Source organism: Lepidochelys kempii, chromosome 5 (assembly GCF_965140285.1).
Source record: "Lepidochelys kempii isolate rLepKem1 chromosome 5, rLepKem1.hap1, whole genome shotgun sequence".
Taxonomy (NCBI): domain Eukaryota; kingdom Metazoa; phylum Chordata; order Testudines; family Cheloniidae; genus Lepidochelys; species Lepidochelys kempii.
The window spans coordinates 45,300,083-45,322,163 of record NC_136384.1 but is presented as its reverse complement, the minus strand read 5'-3'; the positions used below and the strand labels follow the sequence as shown (position 1 = coordinate 45,322,163).

The window sequence follows — 22,081 nt, the reverse complement described above, 5'->3', positions numbered from 1 at the left end:
AGGGTGTTGCCTATTCCGCAATGGGTGTTGGGCGCAGCCCCGGCCACCCAGGACCCACCCCCCATTCCGCCTCTCTGCCGGGGCTATAAAGGGGCGGGCGGGACGAGGCGCCCTGAGAGTCTCGCAGCGCCGCCGGCAGTCAGGAGCTGGGTGCAAAGGCAGCGCTCCTAACGCCCCGGAAAGATGCAGGCGCCGCCTGGCGGAAAGAGCCCCCAGCACGCCAAGAACAAGGTAAAGGCCCCGGGACTCGCGCCGGCCTAGGAGCCGCTGCAAGCGCAGGAAGTCCCCAGTCTGTGCCACGTGCAGGCGCCCTGTAGGCGCTGGGGGGACTGGAGCGGTCGGCCCGGCAGCTCCCTTGGGGGTAGCAGCGTATGGCACCTCCAGCTGTCCCGTGATATGCCCCAAGGAGAAGAGGCCGCCAAAGCTCACGCTGCCGCTAAGGGTTTGAGCCCCCTCACTTGCAAAGTCTGGAGAGGCAGCAGTGTTAGAACGAACAAGATCGCTTCGCTGATCTACCATGGGCGGGCACCATCCCCTGCTCCCACTCGGGGCTGCTGCTAGTGCATGGCTGAGGGAGGGGGTGGGAAATAGAACCGTCATGCAACTGAGTGGGGCTAAATCCTGCTCTGAGGACAGCAGCACGAGTCACCGCTCTGACACCGCCACCTCCTTCCAGGCACAGACCCTTTCCTCCCGGGGTATGGGAGGAGAGCCCCAGAACTTGAGGCTGAGAAGCAGTTTCTATAGTTGGCAGGTTCAACAGGCATTGTCACCTTTAGTAACAAAATTTGCAGGCCTTCTCTTTCCGAGGACCGTGTTCTTCAACTTTTTTTCATTTGGAGACCTCTAAAAAATTTCAAACGTGGGTTGCACCCCTTTGGAAATCTTAGCAATGTCTGCAGACCCCCCACTCACAGTAGCATGGATAGGAAATTTAAAAAGCCTTAGTTTTCCATGATGATTTTGCTGGGTGAAAGCCCCACACAGAGATTGGGGAAAAAAATTTTTTTAAATAAAAATGTGGGTTTTGGGGGACTGGGGTTTGGACCTCTGCAATTGGCCTCAGGAAAAACTGCCTTGAATTCATTTTTAACAGAATAATGGCTTACAAGTTCACATTAAAGAGTATGATTTGATTTAACTTTTCACATTAAAACAAAGTGTCCATATTTCATATTAACATGTACATGGTAGTTTGTAGTAGCTCGTAATTAATGCATGAGGTGATACGTACATTCACTGTTTCCTCCCCTTTAAAGTTTCAGCCCGCTGCTTCTTCATTAAACTTTTGAAGTGAACTCCCCTGGTGAAAGCTTCCTTGGCAGACCATGGAAACAGAGACCCAGATTATGATCTTCTACATCAGGGGTGGGCAAAAAATGGGCCGCATCCTGCCCATCAGACCTTTTAATCCGGCCCTTGAGCTCCCGCTGGGAAGCGGAATTGGAGCGGGGTCAGGGGCTTGCCTTGCTCCACTCCGCAAGTGCAGCAGCTCCGCATGGCTCCCGGAAGCAGGAGCAGCCAGGGGGTTCCGCATGCTGCCCCCGCCTCAAGCACCAGCTCTGCAGCTCCCATTGGCCGGGAACCATGGCCAGTGGGACCTGCAGGGGTGGTGCCTGTGGGTAGGGCAGAGCAGCATGGCCCTGCCTCCAGAGTGGGAAGAGGCCACTGTTTCCAGGAGCTGCTTCAGGTAAGTTCTGCCTGGATCCTGCACCCCTGAGCCACCTCCCCCCCCCGTGCCCCAGCCCTGATTGCCCTCCAAATCTTTCATCCCAGCCCAGTGCACCCTCCTGCACGCCAAACCCCTCATCCCCAGCCCTACCCCAGAATCTGCACTCCCAGTCGGAGCCCTGCCCTTGTGCACCCCTTCCCCAGCCAAGAGCCCCCTCCATCCCAGCCCAGAGCACCCTCCTGCACCCCAAACCCCTCATCCCTAGCCCCACCTAAAGTCTGCACCCCCAGCTGGAGCCCTCATTCCCCCCTGTGTGCCCCCATGCTCCCCAATCCCCTGCCTCAGCTGGCCCTTTATACAATTTCCATACCGAGGTGTGGCCTTCAGTCCAAAAAGTTTGCCCACCCCTGTTCTACATGGCAGATTTACTCTTTGCTTGGCCAGGCCCATTCTAGGCACTCAGTTATTCATTTGCAAACAATAATCTTAACAAAGGCTCTGAACTTTCATAGTTACAACAGAAATTCACTAATGCACATTAATGACTGGGAAACACCTTCTGAGTTGCTGAATTTTGCAAGTTGAGGCATGTTCCTGCTCACATTGAAATCAATGTCAAAACTTCCATTGCTGATTTTAGCTGGAGCAGTATCGGGCTCACAGTGCAAAAGCAAATCTTTTTTTTTTTTTTTTTTTTAATAGCAGGGACGCTGGATTATTCAATTTACTTTGTTCATTTATTTGGAAAATGTCATTTTAGTCTGAAATATTTATGCTAATAGTATGTAAATCAATGTTCTTACAGTATAATTTGTAGAACAAAGTTAATGTGAGAGCTTACTCAGATCTCTGTCAAAGCTGTGCTGAGAAATAATTGGTCCTCTTCTTTGTACACTCAGTTTATGAGGTGTGTGGATTAGTGAAGTGCTAATTACAGAGGTTTTACTTTACACCTCTCAAAGAGAAAATCTATCGAAGGATGGAGACTAAAAAGTGGAAAAAGTCTTCTACCAAGGGCTTTCAAGCCACACACACCTGTACTTGCACAAAGCTTTCATTTTCCTCCTGAGCTCAGATACTACTGCATAAAACAACAAACTGTATTATGCCATCTGGAAAGGGTAGATATGGAGGGTAATGTGGCTAGTCTTAACACGCCCATGACTGTGTAGTCACTGTGAAAATGTCTGGGGACACCTGATTTTTTTTTTTTCAATAAAATACAAACAAATATGAGATCAAAGGCAGAATCTAATATGTAGGGATATTGTGCAATTGTGGTACACTTATTAGAAGTCTTTGGGTACATAAACCAATGAGAGGAATATGAGACATCTAATATTTTCAGATACAACCAATACAACATTATCTTGCTCCAATATTGTTCATATTATAAAAAGAAAACTATACACATTTTCTTTGCACTAGCTTACAATTCAAGACAAGAGGCAGGGCAAAACATGCAAAAGCTGCATTTTTTTGTAACCTGGCATCTTTTTTTAAACTTCTGGGCTATGCAAAATGGGCAAGATTCTCTTTGATTTTTACAAATGTGTGTGAACAAATCCAACCAAGTGAAAACAGCTTGCACAGAAAGCTAAAATAAGATTACATTTTAAGATGCCAGATATGTGTGTCAGTAAAATGTTACTTGCATGCATGCTTTTTTAACTGTGGCACGATACCTTCATTGTATCATTTTGTATCACAAGCGACTTGTGTTGTAGCATTTCCTAGGTGACCTTTTATCTCAGCTGAAGAGTAAATGAGTTACTAAAAAAGTCTGATGCACTAGTGTTTCTCTTCCAAAAGTTAACAAATCTTTTGGGAGCACTTAGGGCCTATAATGGGTGGGATTTTAACCATTTACTTTCACAGGAGCATGACAGGGCCCTTCACTTGTGATTTTTGGGAACAGTGCATTTTTCAGTTTTTAATAAAATTGTGATAATAGTCTGGAGCCTAAGTACTATATGTATGCTTATTATAATAAAATCCTACTTTTTTTGACAACTGACTTTCTGCCATTGTTTAAGCCTGAAAGATGCTTTAAAGAAACAGAATAATATGACGCTGCTGCTGTTTGCAGTAGCCCCCAAATTATGCTTGGCTGTTCCCAAAAAACAAAGAATGACCAAGTTCCTATCTTGAAAAGTGTGTAGCCTACAAAACTACAGTCCATCAACCTTTCCTCCTTTATTATTCAGGGTATTCTAGAACGTCTAGATGCTGGAGAAATTGTGATTGGAGATGGAGGATTTGTGATAGCTCTTGAAAAGAGAGGTTATGTAAAAGCTGGACCTTGGACCCCAGAAGCTACAGTAGAACACCCAGAAGCAGGTCAGTCTTCTGCCTCAAAGCATGAGGATTGAAAATTATAGCATAACAAGTGTAATGTAGATGCTATTTATGTACACAATCTTTTCTTAAAAACTTAATAGTCCTTATAACATCCTGTGGCAGCATGTTCCACAAGCCAGTTTACAATGGGTAGAAAAGTATTTCCTTTGAGACATTTAAAATGTGGTGTCCTTAAATTGAATACAGGAAATAGGAGTGCCAGAATAGCCTTCTTTATAACATTAGTTATTTTATAGACCTATTTCCTCACTCTAATCCTTCCAGTCTTCTTTGAGTCTTCCTTTGTATGGAAGCCTTCTCACAATGTCTTTTAACCAGGGCTTAAAACAATCTGACACTTGCTACTAATGTGCTGATAACCTATTTCTCATGTCTATAAGATGCTTATAACATTTATTAACACTTTATATGCTATCTATAAATATATTTTCTTGATATGAAGTGTGAACATTTCCTCTTCTGTGCAGTGTGGTGCCTCCTCTGCACTGTTGACTTTTGCTCCTCCACCCTACATGGTCATGTTACACAGAAAGTAGGTGTGGAAAATGGAGGAAGCAGCTGGCTGGGCCAGTTGGTATGAGAACTGCTACAGAGATATCAAATCCCTCCTACCTTGTAAGGAAAGCACATAAAAGATGGAGGCCCTGGACAGTGGGGAGGAAAGAAAAAAGAACTGAGGAAGAAAGTGGGAGCCTAGGAAGAAAAGGAGAAGATGAGGACTAAGAAAAGGAGAACATGGGAGGGAGGAGATAGGGAGGACAAGGTTTTATTTTATTTTTTGTAGGGGCGAGAAATGTTACCTGAGCAGAGATTAGAGAGTTCAGAAATGAGCCCTAAATGCCTAAATGAGATGTGTAAACAACTTAAAATGCTATCATGGTACTGAAACCCTTGCAAGATCTCGAATACTATTGCTTGGTCACATGTGTGAGGTCAGATTTTGTCCACCTGGTGGGTTGAAATGAAAAATTATTTGAATGAGTTCTATAATGACACACTTTAAAAATACAGCACATCTTTAGCTAATACATCTCAACTATGACTGCAAAGAACTTTTAAATTATTGTCAAAATTCCTGTAGTTGCTAGAGGCCTCAACCACGATGGGGTCTATTGTGCTAGTCACTGTACACCGAGGAAGAAACAATCACTGCCTTTAAAGAATTTACAATCTAAATAGACAAGACAGGCAAAGGAAGTAACATCCCACTTTTACAAAAAGATTTAAAAATGTACAGCGAGATTGTGACATGCCAGAAGTCACCTAGGAAGTCTGTAGCCCAGCTGGGAATTATTGGGTGAAATTTGTTGGCCTTTGTTATGCAGGAGGTCAGACTAAATGATCGTGATGGTCCTTTCTGGCCTTAAAATTGATTAATTAAACCCAGTTATTGTGAGGTTTCAGGCCAGTGTCTAAACCATAAGGCCATCCTTCCTCTCTAAATATTGACAAATTTAAGATCCTGCTTGGATCCTGGTTGTTTGGGATAGTCATCTAATTTGCATGTTTATGAATTTTTTTTTTTAGTTCACCTGCATCACCGATTCCTTGATTTTTTTTTTTTTTTTTTGTGAACTGTAGTCTGCTGGGGATGCCACAATCATAAGCAAAGAGCACTCGAAGCCTGTGGGGAGAGGTAGATAAAACAAGTCAAGCATTATTAAGGAGCTCTAAGAGAATGTGTGGTCTCTCTTATTGACCCAGACTCTTAGCAGAAGTTGGAACCCTTCAGGAAGATGCTATTTCAGCCTTGCTGACAGTCCATTGACCCATGGAGGATACAAAAGACATGGGAAAGGCTCCTGTGGTTAGCACAATCTAGGTTCTGGAGCTCATAGAATCCTAGAATATCAGGGTTGGAAGGGACCTCAGGAGGTCATCTAGTCCAACCCCCTGCTCAAAGCAGGACCGATCCCCAGTTAAATCATCCCAGCCACGGCTTTGTCAAGCCTGACCTTAAAAACTTCTAAGGAAGGAGATTCCACCACCTCCCTAGGTAACGCATTACAGTGTTTCACCACCCTCCTAGTGAAAAAGTTTTTCCTAATATCCAACCTAAATCTCCCCCACTGCAACTTGAGACCATTACTCCTTGTCCTGTCATCTGCTAGCACTGAGAATAGTCTAGATCCATCCTCTTTGGAACCCTCTTTCAGGTAGCTGAAAGCAGCTATCAAATCCCCCCTCATTCTTCTCTTCTGTAGACTAAACAATCCCAGTTCCCTCAGCCCCTCCTCATAAGTCATGTGTTCCAGTCCCCTAATCATTTTTGTTGGCCTCCGCTGGACTCTCTCCAATTTTTCCACATCCTTCTTGTAGTGTGGAGCCCAAAACTGGACACAGTACTCCAGCTGAGGCCTCACCAATGTCGAATAGAAGGGAATGATCACGTCCCTCGATCTGCTCGCAGTGGCCCTACTTATACATCCCAAAATGCTCAGCTGTACTAAGATAGCTGCAACTAAAGTTTCTAAGGCCAGAGAATGGTTGGCTGTATTCTTGTGATACTATTTTTTTTTTTTTAATAAAGTTAACACATATGTGCGCACGCTGACACACACAAACCCCTCAGAAGGTGGTGAGTCTTGAACATGTTTTGACTGTTTTAGAGTAGGGTACGATTTCCGCTGGCTCACAGGGGAACAGCACTAATTTTACCCTGTAACACAGGCACCAGCATACTATACTACAATGATGGGTATTACTGCACTAGAAGAGGGTGTGCTGTAGTGTCACACAGCAGAAACAGGATCCATAAGGAGAGCTAGCCAGAAATTGTTTAAAATTAGACAAAAATTGTGAAAATTGTAAAAAGCATTTTCAATTTTCTGACTAGCTGTATCAATGACCCTTTATGGAAAGCGTCTGATAGAAAAACAAACTAGTGGATCATAGAAGTTTTCTGAAGTAGCCCTTTGTTTGGAAAGAATGAATGACCTATTTTTAAAATTATAATTAAAAATAAATGCTGCTCACACCAGAGTTTTTGACTGCCTCTGTTCAAAGGATGTGAGATTGAAACTTGATACTGCTAGTTGATGCAGGATTTGAAGAACTTTTAGAACTCTGAAGCTGAGCAACAAGCTATGTTCCTGACTGGTTCTTGTGTAATAGCTGGTATAAGCGGTGTTCTGTTAGAGCAGCCTCCTGGGTTATTCCAGAGTATGAGTGCAGGATTTTGTTTTTAATAAGAGTGGTCTGGTTTTTGTGCTCAGCACTGTCCTCTACTGAGTGGAATCAAACTTGACCATGTACATAGATACTCTACTCTCCTGAGGGCAGGAGTGCTACCACTGTACAAATAATAAATAATACTAAGTTTGGATAGAAAAGGGGGAATAGCAATTGCTGACTGTAAGAGGATGGTGCTTGGCAGTACACTAACATTTTCACATAAAATATTGCTTTTGTGCTTTTTAATTTCCAAAATTGGTAGTTATTCCTGTGACAGGCTGGCTTGCCTGTGTGATGGAGAGTTTGGGGCTAAGCCAGCCCTGATTACAAGATGAGCCCCACCTGAGAGGAATCAGGTGATTCTGATATAAAAGCCAGCAGGGAGCTGTAGAGAAAGAGTGGTAGAGGCTGTTTCATGCAGGAAGCCTGTTGGTAAGCTGAGAAATGCTCAGGAAACAAAAACCAGAGAAGCTATAGTTGGCTTGAAGACGCATCTGTAGGGAGCAAGACTGGTACCTACAGAGACATTGAACTTGGACCCAGCTCTGGGAAAGAGGGCTAGGAAGCCCCCAACTAAGGAAAGAGACACTAAACTGGGCTTGGGACCTGGAGTGCCCGTATGTGCCTGGGGACTGAGTAAAGTGGACCACAGGTGGAGAATATTCTAATTTTTCTTTAGCCTGTGTGGAGTTTAAGGAGCCCTGTGAAAGAGGGAAAAGGGGCACTCAGGCAGCAATAAGTGGCCACAGTGCTACAACTACTATTTTGTTTTTCACAGGCTAGAGCAGTTCTCTTATCTTCAGTATTGACTAATTTCCTGGGCAGTTGCTGTGTTCCCTTTCTCACACCGATCTAAGGGCTGGTCTACACTAAAGCTGTAAGTCAATCTAAGTTACATTACTTAGGTCGACTTACAGTGGTGTCTACACAACACTGTGTTGATGGGAGACACTCTCCCGCCAACTTATCTTATGTTTCTCAAGGAGGTGGAGTACATAAGTCGATGGGAGAGCACTCTGCCATCAACTTGGTGTGTCTTCACCAGACCTACTAAATTGACACCACTGCATCAATCACAGCAGTGCTGATTTAGCCAGAAGTGTAGACATGCCCTTAGTCTGATCTCTTTCCGTACTTCCTCTTCCTTTTGCTGACATCTGCTTTCCTTTCCCATTCACTTTACTACCTTACAGCAATCCTGCTAAGTGACACTTTGTTACCCAGAATTTTCAGAACCCAAAGCAACGGTAACGTAACTGTTTCTCTCCAGGTGGTGTCAGGAATAAATCAATGGGGACACAGTTCCTCTGTCTGATATGATACAAACCAGAGTGCTTTTACCTAAAAGTACTTTTTTTTTATTAGATCTTAAGCACACACAAATATTGTCACAGTAGGTTCAGAGCATCTTTAAACTTTATATTTACAAAAGTTAAGATGGCCTTGAGGAATCAACAGCTAGGCTTCTGGGGGGCCCCTCCTTCTGTTTAGCTGCTGGAGAACTTAGTTATCAGATCCTTGCCCAAAGAAAACTTCCTCAGACTGCTCCAAAGCACACTTTCTAATTAAACTTTTTATAAATTTTCTCCAGACAAAGACTATATCTCAAAATAGTCCCTGGTAGGCTAACAATTTCCCTAGAAACAGCCAATAACAATTCATTATTCTCCTTATCAGAAAAGCATTTCTAATTAGAAAAACAATAAAACTTACATGTCAGAAGTGCCTAAAACTGAGGTTAGCTGTCCAAATATTCCTTCTGTTTTCAGGGAACCTTAACTTCCTGTCCCAAACTCCCATTCTGATGGCAAAACTGCAAACGTGCAGCTGCATGGCTTTGCCTCTCAGGGCCCTAAAACTATTTCTAGTTATGTGATGTTTGGGTTTCAGCTGCCAGTGGTTGAACATACAAAATGGCTGACTGCAGTGCTGTCAAGTGCTGGGGTACATGCAGAAATGTCAATTTAGGGGCTACAGATTGGGAGGTCTGCAGTACAGCAAAAGATAGGCAAGGTGCCAAAGATTCAGTGAGTGAGCTTACTGGCAGGGTAACTGTAGGGTAAAAGATCCTCAATGGTTGACTAGACAGATCACTGACCGTCTCAGCAGAGGCTGTTTGACTGGCTAAGGAGACTGAATTATCTGCTTTCCCCTATAAATTGTCCCTCCAGGTTTAGAGGTAAATCAACAGAGAAGGTGGCAGTGTTTGCTGCAGATGCTGTACTTGCTCCAAAACTAAGTAGATGTCTTTTTACAATACCATTAATTCAGAACCTTTCCTAAGTTAACATAACCTAACCAATAAACATGTAACTGTGCAAGCAGGTGCTAAAGTGGTGGCAACCATATCAAACTTTATTTTGCCTTTTTTAATATCTTGCAGTTCGTCAACTTCATCGGGAATTCCTCAGAGCTGGATCAAATGTTTTACAGACATTCACCTTTTATGCCAGTGAAGATAAATTAGAGAATAGGGGCAACTATGTAGCTGAGAAAATATCTGTGAGTAAAACACTGGTTTTAATGGTGATCTATGGAAAATGGATACTCTTCTCTGATTTGAACACAGGTTTCTTTTTACAGCTTGTCAGAGTTAATTTAGTGATATTCAAGGGCATGGAAATAAAAATTCAAATCAAATGGGGGGGGGTGGCTTGTGATTTCATAGTCTGAAGTGGTAGGAAGGACCTTCGGCTTACAATGGCAAAGGGAAAAAAATCAAAACATGGGTAGTAGTGAGAAGAGGGGGAAAGAATACTGAGTCATATTTTTATTCAACTTAAAGAACTTAGTTTATCTGGAATTATCTTACATGGGGTACATTAAGGACTGAATCCACAAACAGCAAGATAAGTGGTAACAGGGAATCCTTCAGCATCTGGAGAAAGGACCCAATCCTAGAAATTATGACGAATCCCAGAGAAAATATGTGGATAACAAATGAATGTGTGCTAAGAGCATATCCTCTACAACACAGCAATAACCAGTAGATCCAAAATATTGATTTTGGTCGTAAATCTAACCCCCTCTTTAGGTGAAGAGGGGCCCTAACAGCAGAACTACTGTGATTGTGCTGCACAAGGGAGGAGAAAGATATTGTGAGCCCCCTGGGTATAGGAGTGGGTGTGGACTCTAGCTCAGGGCTCTGCAAGAGCCCTGTATAGCAAGTCTTTTGGGAATGGAGAGTTTGCCACTGTGTGGTTCCTCTCATTCTTCTCCCTGTGAAGGGGGTCACATTGCCTGCTCAAGCCTTTGGTACATGGAAAGGATTCTATGAGGGGAACAAATTCCTCCCCTCATCCCTGTGGAGATCTCCATGCCCTGAGAAATTACTCAGGTTAGAATCATAGAATATCAGGGTTGGAAGGGACCTCAGGAGGTCATCTAGTCCAACACCCTGCTCAAAGCAGGACCAATCCCCAACTAAATCATCCCAGCCAGGGCTTGGTCAAGCCTGACCTTAAAAATATCTAAGGAAGGAGATTCCACCACCTGCCTAGGTAACACATTCCAGTGTTTCACCACCCTCCAAGTGAAAAAGTTTTTCCTAATATCCAACCTAAACCTCCCCCACTGCAACTTGAGACCATTACTCCTTGTTCTGTCATCTGCTACCATTGAGAACAGTCTAGATCCATCCTCTTTGGAACCCCCTTTCAGGTAGTTGAAAGCAGCTATCAAATCCTTCCTCATTCTTCTCTTCTGCAGACTAAACAATCCGGTTCCCTCAGCCTCTCCTCATAAGTCATGTGTTCCAGTCTCCTAATCATTTTTGTTGCCCTCCGCTGGACGTTTTCCAATTTTTCCACATCCTTCTTGTAGTGTGGGGCCCAAAACTGGAGACAGTACTCCAGATGAGGCCTCACCAATGTCGAATAGAGGGGAACAATCACGTCCCTCGATCTGCTGGCAATGCCCCTACTTATACATCCCAAAATGGCCTTCTTGGCAACAAGGGCACACTGTTGACTCATATGCAGCTTCTCGTCCACTGTAACCCCTAGGTCCTTTTCTGCAGAACTGCTGCCGAGCCATTTGGTCCCTAGTCTGTAGCGGTGCGTGGGATTCTTCTGTCCTAAGTGCAGGACTTTGCACTTGTTGAACCTCATCAGATTTCTTTTGGCCCAATCCTCGAATTTGTCTAGGTCCCTCTGTATCCTATCCCTACCCTCCAGCGTATCTACCTCTCCTCCCAGTTTAGTGTCCTCTGCAAACTTGCTGAGGGTGCAATCCACACCATCCTCCAGATCATTTATGAAGATATTGAACAAAACCGGCCCAAGGACTGACCCTTGGGGCACTCCGCTTGATACCGGCTGCCAACTAGACATGGAGCCATTGATTACTACCTGTTGAGCCTGACAATCTAGCCAACTTTCTATCCACTTTATAGTCCATACATCCAGCCCATACTTCTTTAACTTGCTGGCAAGAATACTGTGGGAGACCATGTCAAAAGCTTTGCTAAAGTCAAGGAACAATACGTTAACAACAGGTTAAGTGCTGGGGCAGCATTTGGGGCCTAATTAACAAATCAAGGTTATCCTAAAGCCTCTGCATGTATCAGAATGAGATACTTAGTTCTGCTCTTATACCACATCATCAGGTCTTGCCCACTTAGACTGTCATAACTTACATTCAGCCTGACTTCATACTTCCATCCAGTTAATGATAAATATGCTGAGCCTGATTCTACCCAGAAGATACAAATAATTTCCAGTGGGATGTAAAAGAGTTGCTTATATCCCAAAAGGGGGGGAGCATTGAGCCCTGAGTCATTACTCATGTTGTGGCACTGTGCATTGTTTTGACAAGAAGATCCCAATGTGGGAGTGTCTCAAAACAGATTTCAGAGTAGCAGCTTATGCTCAAATTTGGTTAGTCTCTAAGGTGCCACAAGTACTCCCTCTCAAAACAGAGTGGCTATACATTACTCTATGATCAGAATGCCTTCAAATGACTTTTTCTAACATTGCTATAAACATTTTTTCTTAAATTCTTCTGTCCCCATTAACATTGGACCCATATTTTCCTATGTTTTTATTAAGTCATTCAGATTGAAGTGATTGAGTTTGCATAAAGAGGATGAATGCTTTAGTCTATTTTTTTTTTTTAACTTAAATCCCTGTTTCTGTTGGTTGGACATGCTTCCATACCTATAAGGAGAACCTTGCTGTTTGTTCAATCAATCCCAGATCATGACTTTTTAAACAAATTGTTGTTTTTCTGCCCAGTTTAATCTGTTTTCACAAATTCTCTTTGCACTACTAACTTGGGTGTATGGGGTACTTGGCTTTCAGTCTACATTGATTAATCAATCATAAGTACTGATATCTGTTTTCTTTTATACACCTATTGTGATCGACCCAGGCCAGTTGGGTACAGCAGAGTAGTTGAAGGGAGATACAATGGCCACTGGATAAGCAGTTTTCTGTTCCCTGACTGACAGGAGCAGGGGCTGCTCCAGGCTAGGGTGGACACATGACTCCAATTAGCCTGCAAAGAGTCAGGTGAGGCTGTTAAACTAATGTGAACATCTGACTGTAAGGCCCCCTCTGATACTATAAAAGGGCTCACTCCAGTCTGGCTGAGGAGAGCCAGGGAGCAGAAGCGTGGTTGAAGGGCTGGGTAAAGAAGACATCCTCAAGCCATTGGAACAGGAGCCCTAAGGTAAAGGTGAAGAAGGCATTGAGAGGGAAACAGGAGAGCTGTGGGGAAGTGGCCTAGGGAAATGTAGCAACTCTGGCAGTGGAAGATCCGCTCCCAACAGCTGTTGCTATTCGGGTCCCTGAGCCGGAACCCGGAGTAGAGGGTGGGCCCAGGTTCCTCTCAACCTGCTACTACAGAAATGCCTCCTGGGAGGGGAAGACAGGCCCCTGTTAGGACAGGAGGCTAAACTGTTCTGGAATAAGCCCATAGGGACAACAGACTGTGCAAGTTATCTCACCAACCTCCTTGCTGGCTTATGATGAAAAGGGCTCAGTAGACTGTACCTGGCCCCAGAGAGAGATGGGCTACCTAGAGGGTCACAGTGAGCCTCTGAGGCTAGCATAAACCACCTGGAAGCGCAGGACCCACAGGGACAAGGTCAGAGCTCTGCCACACCTTATATTTAAATTTGTTGATTTATTATTTTTTACAATGGGATAATTAATGCTACACTAGTTAAAATTTATTTTGATTCTCACAGATGTATGTACAAGATCCAGCTTAGTAATTTGAGTTTCCAAATTATAATATACCAACCACAGACAAGCAACACTTCTCAATTTATAAAAATATATATAAACATATCCATATTAGGCTCTATAGGTGGTCTTTTGAACTGTAAAAAAGAATCTGTTTAAAACAGTTGCTTATAATAAGCATTATTTTAGAAGCAGAAAATTCATAGGAGGTTCTTTTATATGTGGCTATATAAAATATCTTGATGGAGGTGTTGTCTGCATACTAACTACGTTTAATTATGGCTTGACTATGAGGGATCCAAAACATCTTAGTATGATGAAAATCTATTGGAAATATGTTGTCTTTTTATATATAGTTAACTTACCAAAAAGCCCAACCAACCTTTAAATATCCCTACTGTGATGACTGGTGAGTAACCAGTCAGGTACTCAGTACAACAGGTTAACCAACAGACTTCTTAATGATCCATTGTGAGGTGTGAGAAACCAGATAGACTTGGTACTCTTTATTCTAGGGCCCTAAGCAGCTCCTCTGTGGGGGGGCCCCAGGCCTTTGTGGGGGGGCTGGCTTGGGCGGAAGGGGGGAACCACCCCCAAGCACTCACCTGCGGTGCGGCTGCGGCCAGGTCTCTGCACTTCCCACCATGGGTGACTGCAGCCCTGGCCCTTCTGCGGAGCTCAGGGGCCTGGGGGAGGAGCAGGGGCTGGAGCAGCATGCAGCTGCGTAGGTGCCCCAAATTTCCTGGTGCCCTATGCCACTGCGTACTTCGTGTATGGGTAAGGATGGCCCTGCATTAGTTGGTACTTTAAAATGTTTTAATGAAACAAAGTCTAAAATTTTAAATTAGTTTTAGAAATAAACATGAAACTAATTATGGTTCCCAAGACTCATTTTTCTTCTGAAATGCAGGCATTTCTGTAGTAAATCAGTACTGATGTAGTCTGTTCTCATATTTTAGGGCCAGACAGTGAATGAAGCTGCTTGTGACATTGCAAAGGAAGTGGCTAAAGAAGGAGATGCTTTGGTAGCTGGAGGAGTCAGTCAGACACCATCATACCTGAGTGGCAGAGATGAAGCTGAGGTTAAAGCAATTTTTCGACAGCAGCTGGATGTCTTTGCCAAAAAAAATGTGGACTTCTTAATTGCAGAGGTAAATCCAACTGTAAAGAAACAAAGTGCCTTCAATTGATGCAATTTACCAGCTGATCAAATTTCCTTAGAATTGAAGTCTAGTCAGTTTTTTGGGAATTCACATATATGTTGATGCCTCCTTTAAAATTTGCTACTGTGCTCTTATGCAAATAGTAGCAGATATATTTTTCCAAATACAATACTGGCAGACATTGTAGTGTAGAGTGCAACCGAGACCCTAACCCCAAATCTCTGTTCTGGTCTGGGCAGAAATGAAAGGGGAGGGTCATCCTTCTCTGGGGTGCTTTGTGCAGCCATTTACACAGAACAAATTGTACAAACATGATCTAAATCCCAGTAACGGAGGCGGAGGGTCTGATTCTATTAATCTTTACAGCAGTGTAAGCCAGGAGTAACTACTGGAGTCAATAGTTACGCTAATGTAAATGAGGAGACTCAGGCCCTGAAATCTACCTGGGTGGGAGGGGTAGAGATTAAGGAGTGTGTAACACTTAGGCTGGGTCCTCATGCATAAGAAAATAGATTAGATTTACTTTCTTTCAGTATTTTGAACATGTTGAAGAAGCTGCATGGGCTGTTGAAACCTTAAAAGAATCTGGGAAGCCAGTCGCAGCTACCTTGTGCATTGGTCCAGAGGGAGACTTGCATGGTGTACCACCTGGAGAATGTGCTGTCCAACTGGTAAAGGCTGGTAAGAAATTTCCTCCTCCTCCATATAATCCGTAAAAAAAAAATATTTTTTTAGGAGTACAGTAACATAAAGTTGCATTTTTCAGGCACATAATTACAATGTTAAGCGAATCTAATTTCCCCATAAGAATTAGTGTAAAGGGGAGGTTGGGGAGGGGGGGTTTCCAGGGAAAAAATTTTCACCGGACAAAAGACTAGATAAAAAGTCTTTTGTCCGGTGAAAATTTTTTCCCTGGAAAAGTAAGGGGTGTGTGTGTACTTCTACTGTGGGGGGCACCATGCAGGATCTTAAGAGATTCTCTATCTCCTGTCCTGCCACTTGATTTTGCTCTGATTGGCTTGTGGTCGTACTGGTAGTGTAGAGGTTGAATGCTTTACTTCCAAAGCACTCTGGCTATGAATTTTAATTGCTATTACATCATTGCCCAGTTCCTGGAAAGCCATGTAACTGGAAAGTTGTCTTCTTCACAGGTGCTTCTATTATTGGAGTGAACTGCCATTTTGATCCAGAGACTTGCCTGAGAACTGTGAAGCTCATGAAAGAGGGCTTGGAGGCTGCTAAACTGAAAGCACATCTGATGTCTCAGCCTCTTGCTTTCCATACCCCTGACTGTGGGAAGCAGGGCTTTATTGATCTTCCAGAATTTCCTTTTGGTAAGACCTAGTCCATTTAAAAAAATTTTTTTTTTAAATTAGTGATGTTTAGTAAAGAAAAAGCTGCAGTGGTATCCGTGCATGCAGTGGCATCAATCCATACACTATTGTGCAGAATTTCAAATTAAGGAAAGTCAGAGCAGTTGATATTAACCAAAATGAATTTTAGAATTATAGAACTGTTGGGCTGGAAGGGATCTCAAAGTCCTCAAATCCAGCGCCCTGTACTGAGGCAGGACCAAGTAATCCTAGACCATCCCTGGCAGACGTTTGTCCAACCTGTTCTTAACCTCCAATGATGAAGATTTCAGTCTCCTTTGGAAGCCTGTTTTAGAGCTTAACTGCCCTTTATAGTTAAAGTTTTTCCTAATGTCTAACCTAAATCTCCCTTGCTGCAGACTAACCCACTACTTTTTGTCCTACTTCTAGTGGACATGGAGAACAATTGATCAGAGTCCTCTTTTTTTTTTCTTTTTTTTTTCTTTTTTTTTTCTTTTTTTTTTCTTTTTTTTTTCTTTTTTTTTTCTTTTTTTTTTTCTTTTTTTTTTTCTTTTTTTTTTTCTTTTTTTTTTCTTTTTTTTTTCTATTTATAACAGCCCTTAACTTATTTGACCTATCAAGTCTCTTTCCTCTCCCCCCCCCCCCCCCCCCGGCCCATCTTCATTTTTAAGGTTTTCAAAATCTTTTCTCACTTTGCTGCTCTCCTCTGGACTCTCTCCAATTTGTCTACAGCCTTCCTAATCTGTGGTGCCCAGAATTGGACATACTACTCCAGTTGAGGCCGCACAAGTACTGAGTAGAGCGGGACAGTTACCTCCTGTGTCTTACATACAATATTTCTGTTAATACCCCCAAGAATATTAGCCTTTTTAGCCACTGCATCAAACTAACTCAAATTCAATTTGTGATCTACTATAACCCCCAGATCCTCTTTCACAGTACTGCCACCTAGTCACTTATTCCCCAATTTATAGCTGCACATCTAATATTTTCCTTCCTAAGAGAAATACTTTGCATTTATCTTTATTACATTTCATCTTCTTGAATTAAGACCAGTCTCTCCAATTTATCAAGGTCATCTTGAATTCTAATCCTGTCCTCCAAAGTGCTTGCAACCCCTCCCAGCTTAGTGTCATCTGCAAATTTTATAAACATACTCACTCAATTTATCAAAAATATTGAATAGTATCAGACGGAGGACTAACGCAATTGGAACCCATTAGATACATCCTCCCAGTTTGACAGCAAACCATTCGTAACAAGTCTTTGGGGACAGTTTTTCAACTTGTTGTGCACTCACCTTACAATAATCTCATCTAGACCACATTTCCCTAGTTTTCTTATGTCAAAACCCTTACCAAAATCAAGGTATCACATTCACTGCTTAACTCTATCCATTAGACCAGTAACTTTGCCAAAGAAGGAAATTAGGTAGGTTGTGTCAAGAAAAAAATTATGCCAGATCTTGCTGGCTATTCTTCCTAACCCTCTTATTTTCTAGGTTATTACAAGTTGGTTGATAATTTATTCCAGTATCTTTCCAGGCATTGAAGTTAGACTACCTGATAGATATATAATGCCCTGGGGTTCTCTTTGTTCCCCCTTTTAAAGATAGGTACTATGTTGGCCCTTCTCCAGGCCTCTGGGACCTCACCTGTCCTCCATGAATTCTCAAAGACCATCACTAATGGTTTCTAGATTGCTTCAGCTAGTTCCTAAAGGTTCCTAGGATGAATTTCATTAGGCCCTTCTGACTTGAATATCTAACACGCCTAAGTAGACTTTAATCTATTCTTTCCTTATCTTGGCTTGCGTTCCTTCCTCTTTATTAATACTAATTGTGTTGAGTACCTGGTCACCTTTTTAGTGAAGGCTGAAGCAGAATAGACATTAAACACTTCAGCCTTCTTGATGTCCTCAGCTATTAGCTCTCCTTCACTGCTAAGTAAAGGGACCTGCACTTTCCTGTCTCTCCTGCTCCTAAAGTATTAAAAGGTAATATGAAGAGATTCTTTTATGTCACTTGCTAGGTGTAACTCCTTTTGTGCCTCAGTCTTTCTGATTTTGTATCTACATGCTTGTGCTATTCTTTTGTATTCCCCATTACTAATTTATGCATGTTTCCACTTTTTGTAGGATTCCTTCTTGATTTTTTTTCAGACCATTAAAAAGCTCCTTAATGGCTTTTAACTAGTCGTTTTTTTCCCCCCCCTTTGTATAGCGATAGTTTGCAGTTGTGCCGTTTTAATATTGTCTCCTTGAGAAACTGCCAGCTCTCCTGAACTCCTGTTTCCTTTAGAATTCTTCCCATGGAGCCTTACCTGTCTTCTGAGTTGACAGTCTTTTTTTTTGTTTTTTTGTTTTTTTTGTTCATTGTCCTTATTCTGCTGCTCTCACTCCTTCCTTTTTTCTTAAAATCATTAAATCTAACATTTTCATGATTTTCATCCAATTTGCCTCCACCTTCAGATTCATTATCAATTCCTCCCTGTTGGACAGAATCAAGTCAAAAATAGCTGTGCCCCAGCTACTTTCTCCACTTCATGAAACAAAAAGTTGTCCCCAGTACATTCCAATCATGTATTGGAAATTTTTGTGTGTTTTTTGCTGTATTACTTTCCCAACAGATGCCTGGATAGTTAGTTTCTCCCCTGCCTCCCCCATTACTACAACGTCTTGTGTTTTTTGGATATTTGATGTTTGCTCTAGAAATGCCTCATCCACCTTCTCTTCCTGATTTGGTGGCCTATGGCTGACCCTTATCATGATATCACCCCTAATTATTATTATTATTATTTTTTTTTTTAACCCCCTTTGTATTTACCCAGAGTCTCTCAACTGGTCTGCCTCACACCTCCACCTGGATCTCAGAACAAGTGTATATATTCTTGATGTATAATGCAACACCTCGTCCCTTTTTATCCTGCCTGTCCTTCCTGAACAAGCTATGCCTCTCTATGCCAATATCCCAGTCATGAGATTTATCCCACCAAGTCATAATTTATCTTGTGTACTAATGCTTCAATGTAGGCACTACTTACACCGACGGGTAGGGTTCTCACATCAGCATAGGTAATCCACCTCCCCAAGAGGCAGTAGCTAGATCTACATTGGTTCAATGCAGCACTTCTGATCCCCTGCAAGTAACTTACGGTTTGGGGAGAAGGGAAGCATAGCTGTCTTCTCTTCGACTCCAGGCAGCAGCAGAGGGAACAAAGGGTAGGATAGAGGCCATTTGCCACGTGGTAGGTGGAATTGAATGTCTATTGAGCCTGGTATGTTACAGAGCAGCTGGCCACATCTGCTGTTCCCTAGCTCACACTCAAAAAGCAGGTGAGAAGTGCAAGGGGCTATTGGTGTGTTTCACCCAGTTGCAGGTGTTTAAAATTATTGAAGTCTGTTTCCCCAGGCACAAAGTGGTTGGGTGATTTTTTTTTTTTTTTTTTTTTTTTTTTTCCTGAAGTGCAGGCATTAACAATGGGTTTCTTAAAGCACTGAGATGCTATTACTCCACATACATAGAAGCGGAGTAGAGTTAAACACTCATACTATTTTAAGAGGTACTGGCATTTTTTAGTAAAGATCAATAAGAAATTAAATATGAATGAAGCCTGTATTTTAAGTGTGACCTGATTTACACTTAAATACCCACCTAGTAGCTGGCACTCGATTTAGGGCTTTGTCAGATTAGAATTTGGCAGGCTTTATCCCTCTGGAACAAGGAAACTTCTGGCAAGTATGCAACAGAGGAGCATTCCAACACCTAAAAGCTGAAATGTAATGAAATATTTCATCAGTAGCATCCAGACTGATTAACAGTGTTTAAATCTTTACTGCAATAGCCCAATTATGCCTGTGACATTGTACTTTGCACGTTTGCGAAATTAACTGTAGCTGAAAATGTAAAGCGATTTTACTAAATATCTGCTAAAACTAAGTATTACAGTTAAAGCTGACACATATCATTGTAGCTCTGGAGCCAAGAATTCTCACGAGATGGGATGTGCAAAAATATGCAAGAGAGGCCTATAACTTAGGGATTCGATACATTGGAGGCTGCTGTGGATTTGAGCCTTATCACATCAGAGCAATAGCTGAGGAACTGGCCACTGAAAGAGGATTTTTGCCACCGGCTTCTGAGAAACATGGTAGCTGGGGTAATAACTTGAGCATGCACACCAAACCCTGGGTCAGAGCAAGGTATGTATAATAACTATAGTACTTCGCTTAAATGGCACATTAAATATGCTCCCTTCAGGTGGCTTTAGCAGTCTTTCTTCTTGGGCAGACTGGCCATGGAGAGGAGGAGAAGTCCCATTTGCCTTCCTTCCCACCCTTAAATAGGATTTACATAAGGTGGGAATCCTTTGTTTCCCAAACGTGACCCACCCCCTTTCCCTTCCAGTGGAAAGTTTACAAGAAGTCCCAGATACTGTTTACTATCAGGTGAGAAGACCACCTGACTCAGTAGTATCACAGCATCCATGAGTCAGTGGCAGTATGGAGTGTCTGCAGGAAGGCCAAGTCTTTTCACAGTCCATTGTCCTTGCTGATGGACTATCCCCCTTGTCTGGCTTTTCAATTGTTGTACCTGAAATGTTAGCAGTGGGAGTCGTCGTCCCCCCCCCCCCGCCCATAGTAGCACAGTTGAAATACAGATACATAGTCAATATTCCTAACTTCAGATACAGAAATAATACAGGCATACACATTGGATAATCACATTCAGTAAATTGAAAAGGAGTACTTGTAGTACCTTAGACTAACAAATTTATTTGAGCATAAGCTTTCATGAGCTTTGTTTAGCTTCTAAGGTGCCACAAATACTCCTTTTCTTTTTGCGGATACAGACTAACATGGCTGCTACTCTGAAACCTGTCATTTCAGTAAATTATAACCTTTCCAATTATATCTTAAAAGACCCATCTTCCATAAAGTACATCTCAGTTATGTCATATTATAAGCATATTTTCATAAAGAATATGGTGTGAAATGTCACAAATGCCTTAGCATGTTAAAACAATTAACTTCTTACGCTTTAATTTGTTTGCCCAATGGGTCTTCTCAGACTACTTTGAGGATTGGTCTTGACATTTGTGCCCACTCCCCCCCCCATTTGTTGTTGGTTAATACAATTCAGTGCATCTGTATTGGTTTTGGGAACATATAACTAGAGGCCCCTTAAAATGAAAGAATTGTAATGTTTTGGTTTGGATTAACATGAAAGTTATTCATAGCAACTTCTAAGATATAGAATTAATATAGACTACCATGCTAATACCTATTTGGTAAGTGGCTTAAAATGTTGCTTTAAAAGAATAGAAAACACTTCTTTTAACACCACCAGTCTTCATAAATTTCTTCCTGTATCCAGACCTCACATTGAGCTAAAACTTATGCAAATGAATTAAATCCACTGACCATTTTGATCTAGTTGTTAAAATATTTTAGACTGTTGTAACATTTCCTCAGCCTCATTCATTAAAAATATTAAACATTTTTCTTTCTTTAGGGCAAGAAAAGAGTACTGGGAGAATCTGTTGCCTGCTTCAGGCAGGCCATACTGTCCTTCAATGTCAAAACCAGATAACTGGGGAGTGACTAAAGGCGCTGCAGAGCTGATGCAGCAGAAAGAAGCAACAACTGAACAACAGCTGAAGGAGCTCTTTAAGAAACAGACGTTCAAATCAAATATAGTAGCTTAAGTATGAGCCTGAAATATGTATGGAGAATTTCCAAATGTGCTTGCATCACATGAAATAACTTGTGAAGACAAATGTCCATGTATCCATTTACATGTAATGGAAGAAGCTAAATGCAGACAGAATTTGATCGCAAATGAGATCAAATCTTAATAAAACACATTTCTATAAGACTGTTAGTGCTTATTCCTTCACCTACTTACTTCCCTCGTCATTCTCACATGAACAGAGAGCAACAATACCTGAAGACCAAAGGTGCAAACTATTAAATGTTTATTGGAGTGAACTTCCAGCAAGCAATGATTCAAATTTTCTTCCTCAATGTCCCCCTTCCCAGCTCTAATGCCACAGAGCCTTGCCTGTGTCCCTGTCCCATTCCCCCCTGCTTAGCAAAACACAATTCCAATTCCACACCTGCATTTCCTGTTCCCATTTCCCCCCCTTACTTCCTGATTGACTACAGACTATATAGTAAAATTTGAGTTCT

At 42.2% G+C, this 22,081-nt stretch overlaps 2 protein-coding genes across 2 annotated transcripts in view; one reads left to right on the top strand and one right to left on the bottom strand.

Moving 5' to 3' along the window:
• DMGDH (dimethylglycine dehydrogenase) overlaps positions 1–1,336 on the bottom strand; it is a 75,562-nt gene extending 74,226 nt beyond the window's left edge. Inside the window, exon 1 of the mRNA XM_073344137.2 lies at positions 1,235–1,336. Coding sequence (XP_073200238.1) covers positions 1,235–1,236 — 2 coding nt within the window. The 5' untranslated portion in view covers positions 1,237–1,336. The remainder of the gene's footprint in view (positions 1–1,234) is intronic.
• On the top strand, positions 5–21,765 carry LOC140911333 (betaine--homocysteine S-methyltransferase 1). The gene is made up of 8 exons (XM_073344145.2): positions 5–231; positions 3,880–4,012; positions 9,591–9,709; positions 14,355–14,546; positions 15,092–15,239; positions 15,710–15,892; positions 19,864–20,092; positions 21,405–21,765. The coding sequence occupies exons 1-8, from the start codon at positions 184–186 to the stop codon at positions 21,595–21,597; spliced, it is 1,245 nt and encodes a 414-aa protein (XP_073200246.1). The 5' UTR covers positions 5–183; the 3' UTR covers positions 21,598–21,765.
• The last annotated feature ends 316 nt before the right edge of the window (positions 21,766–22,081 follow it).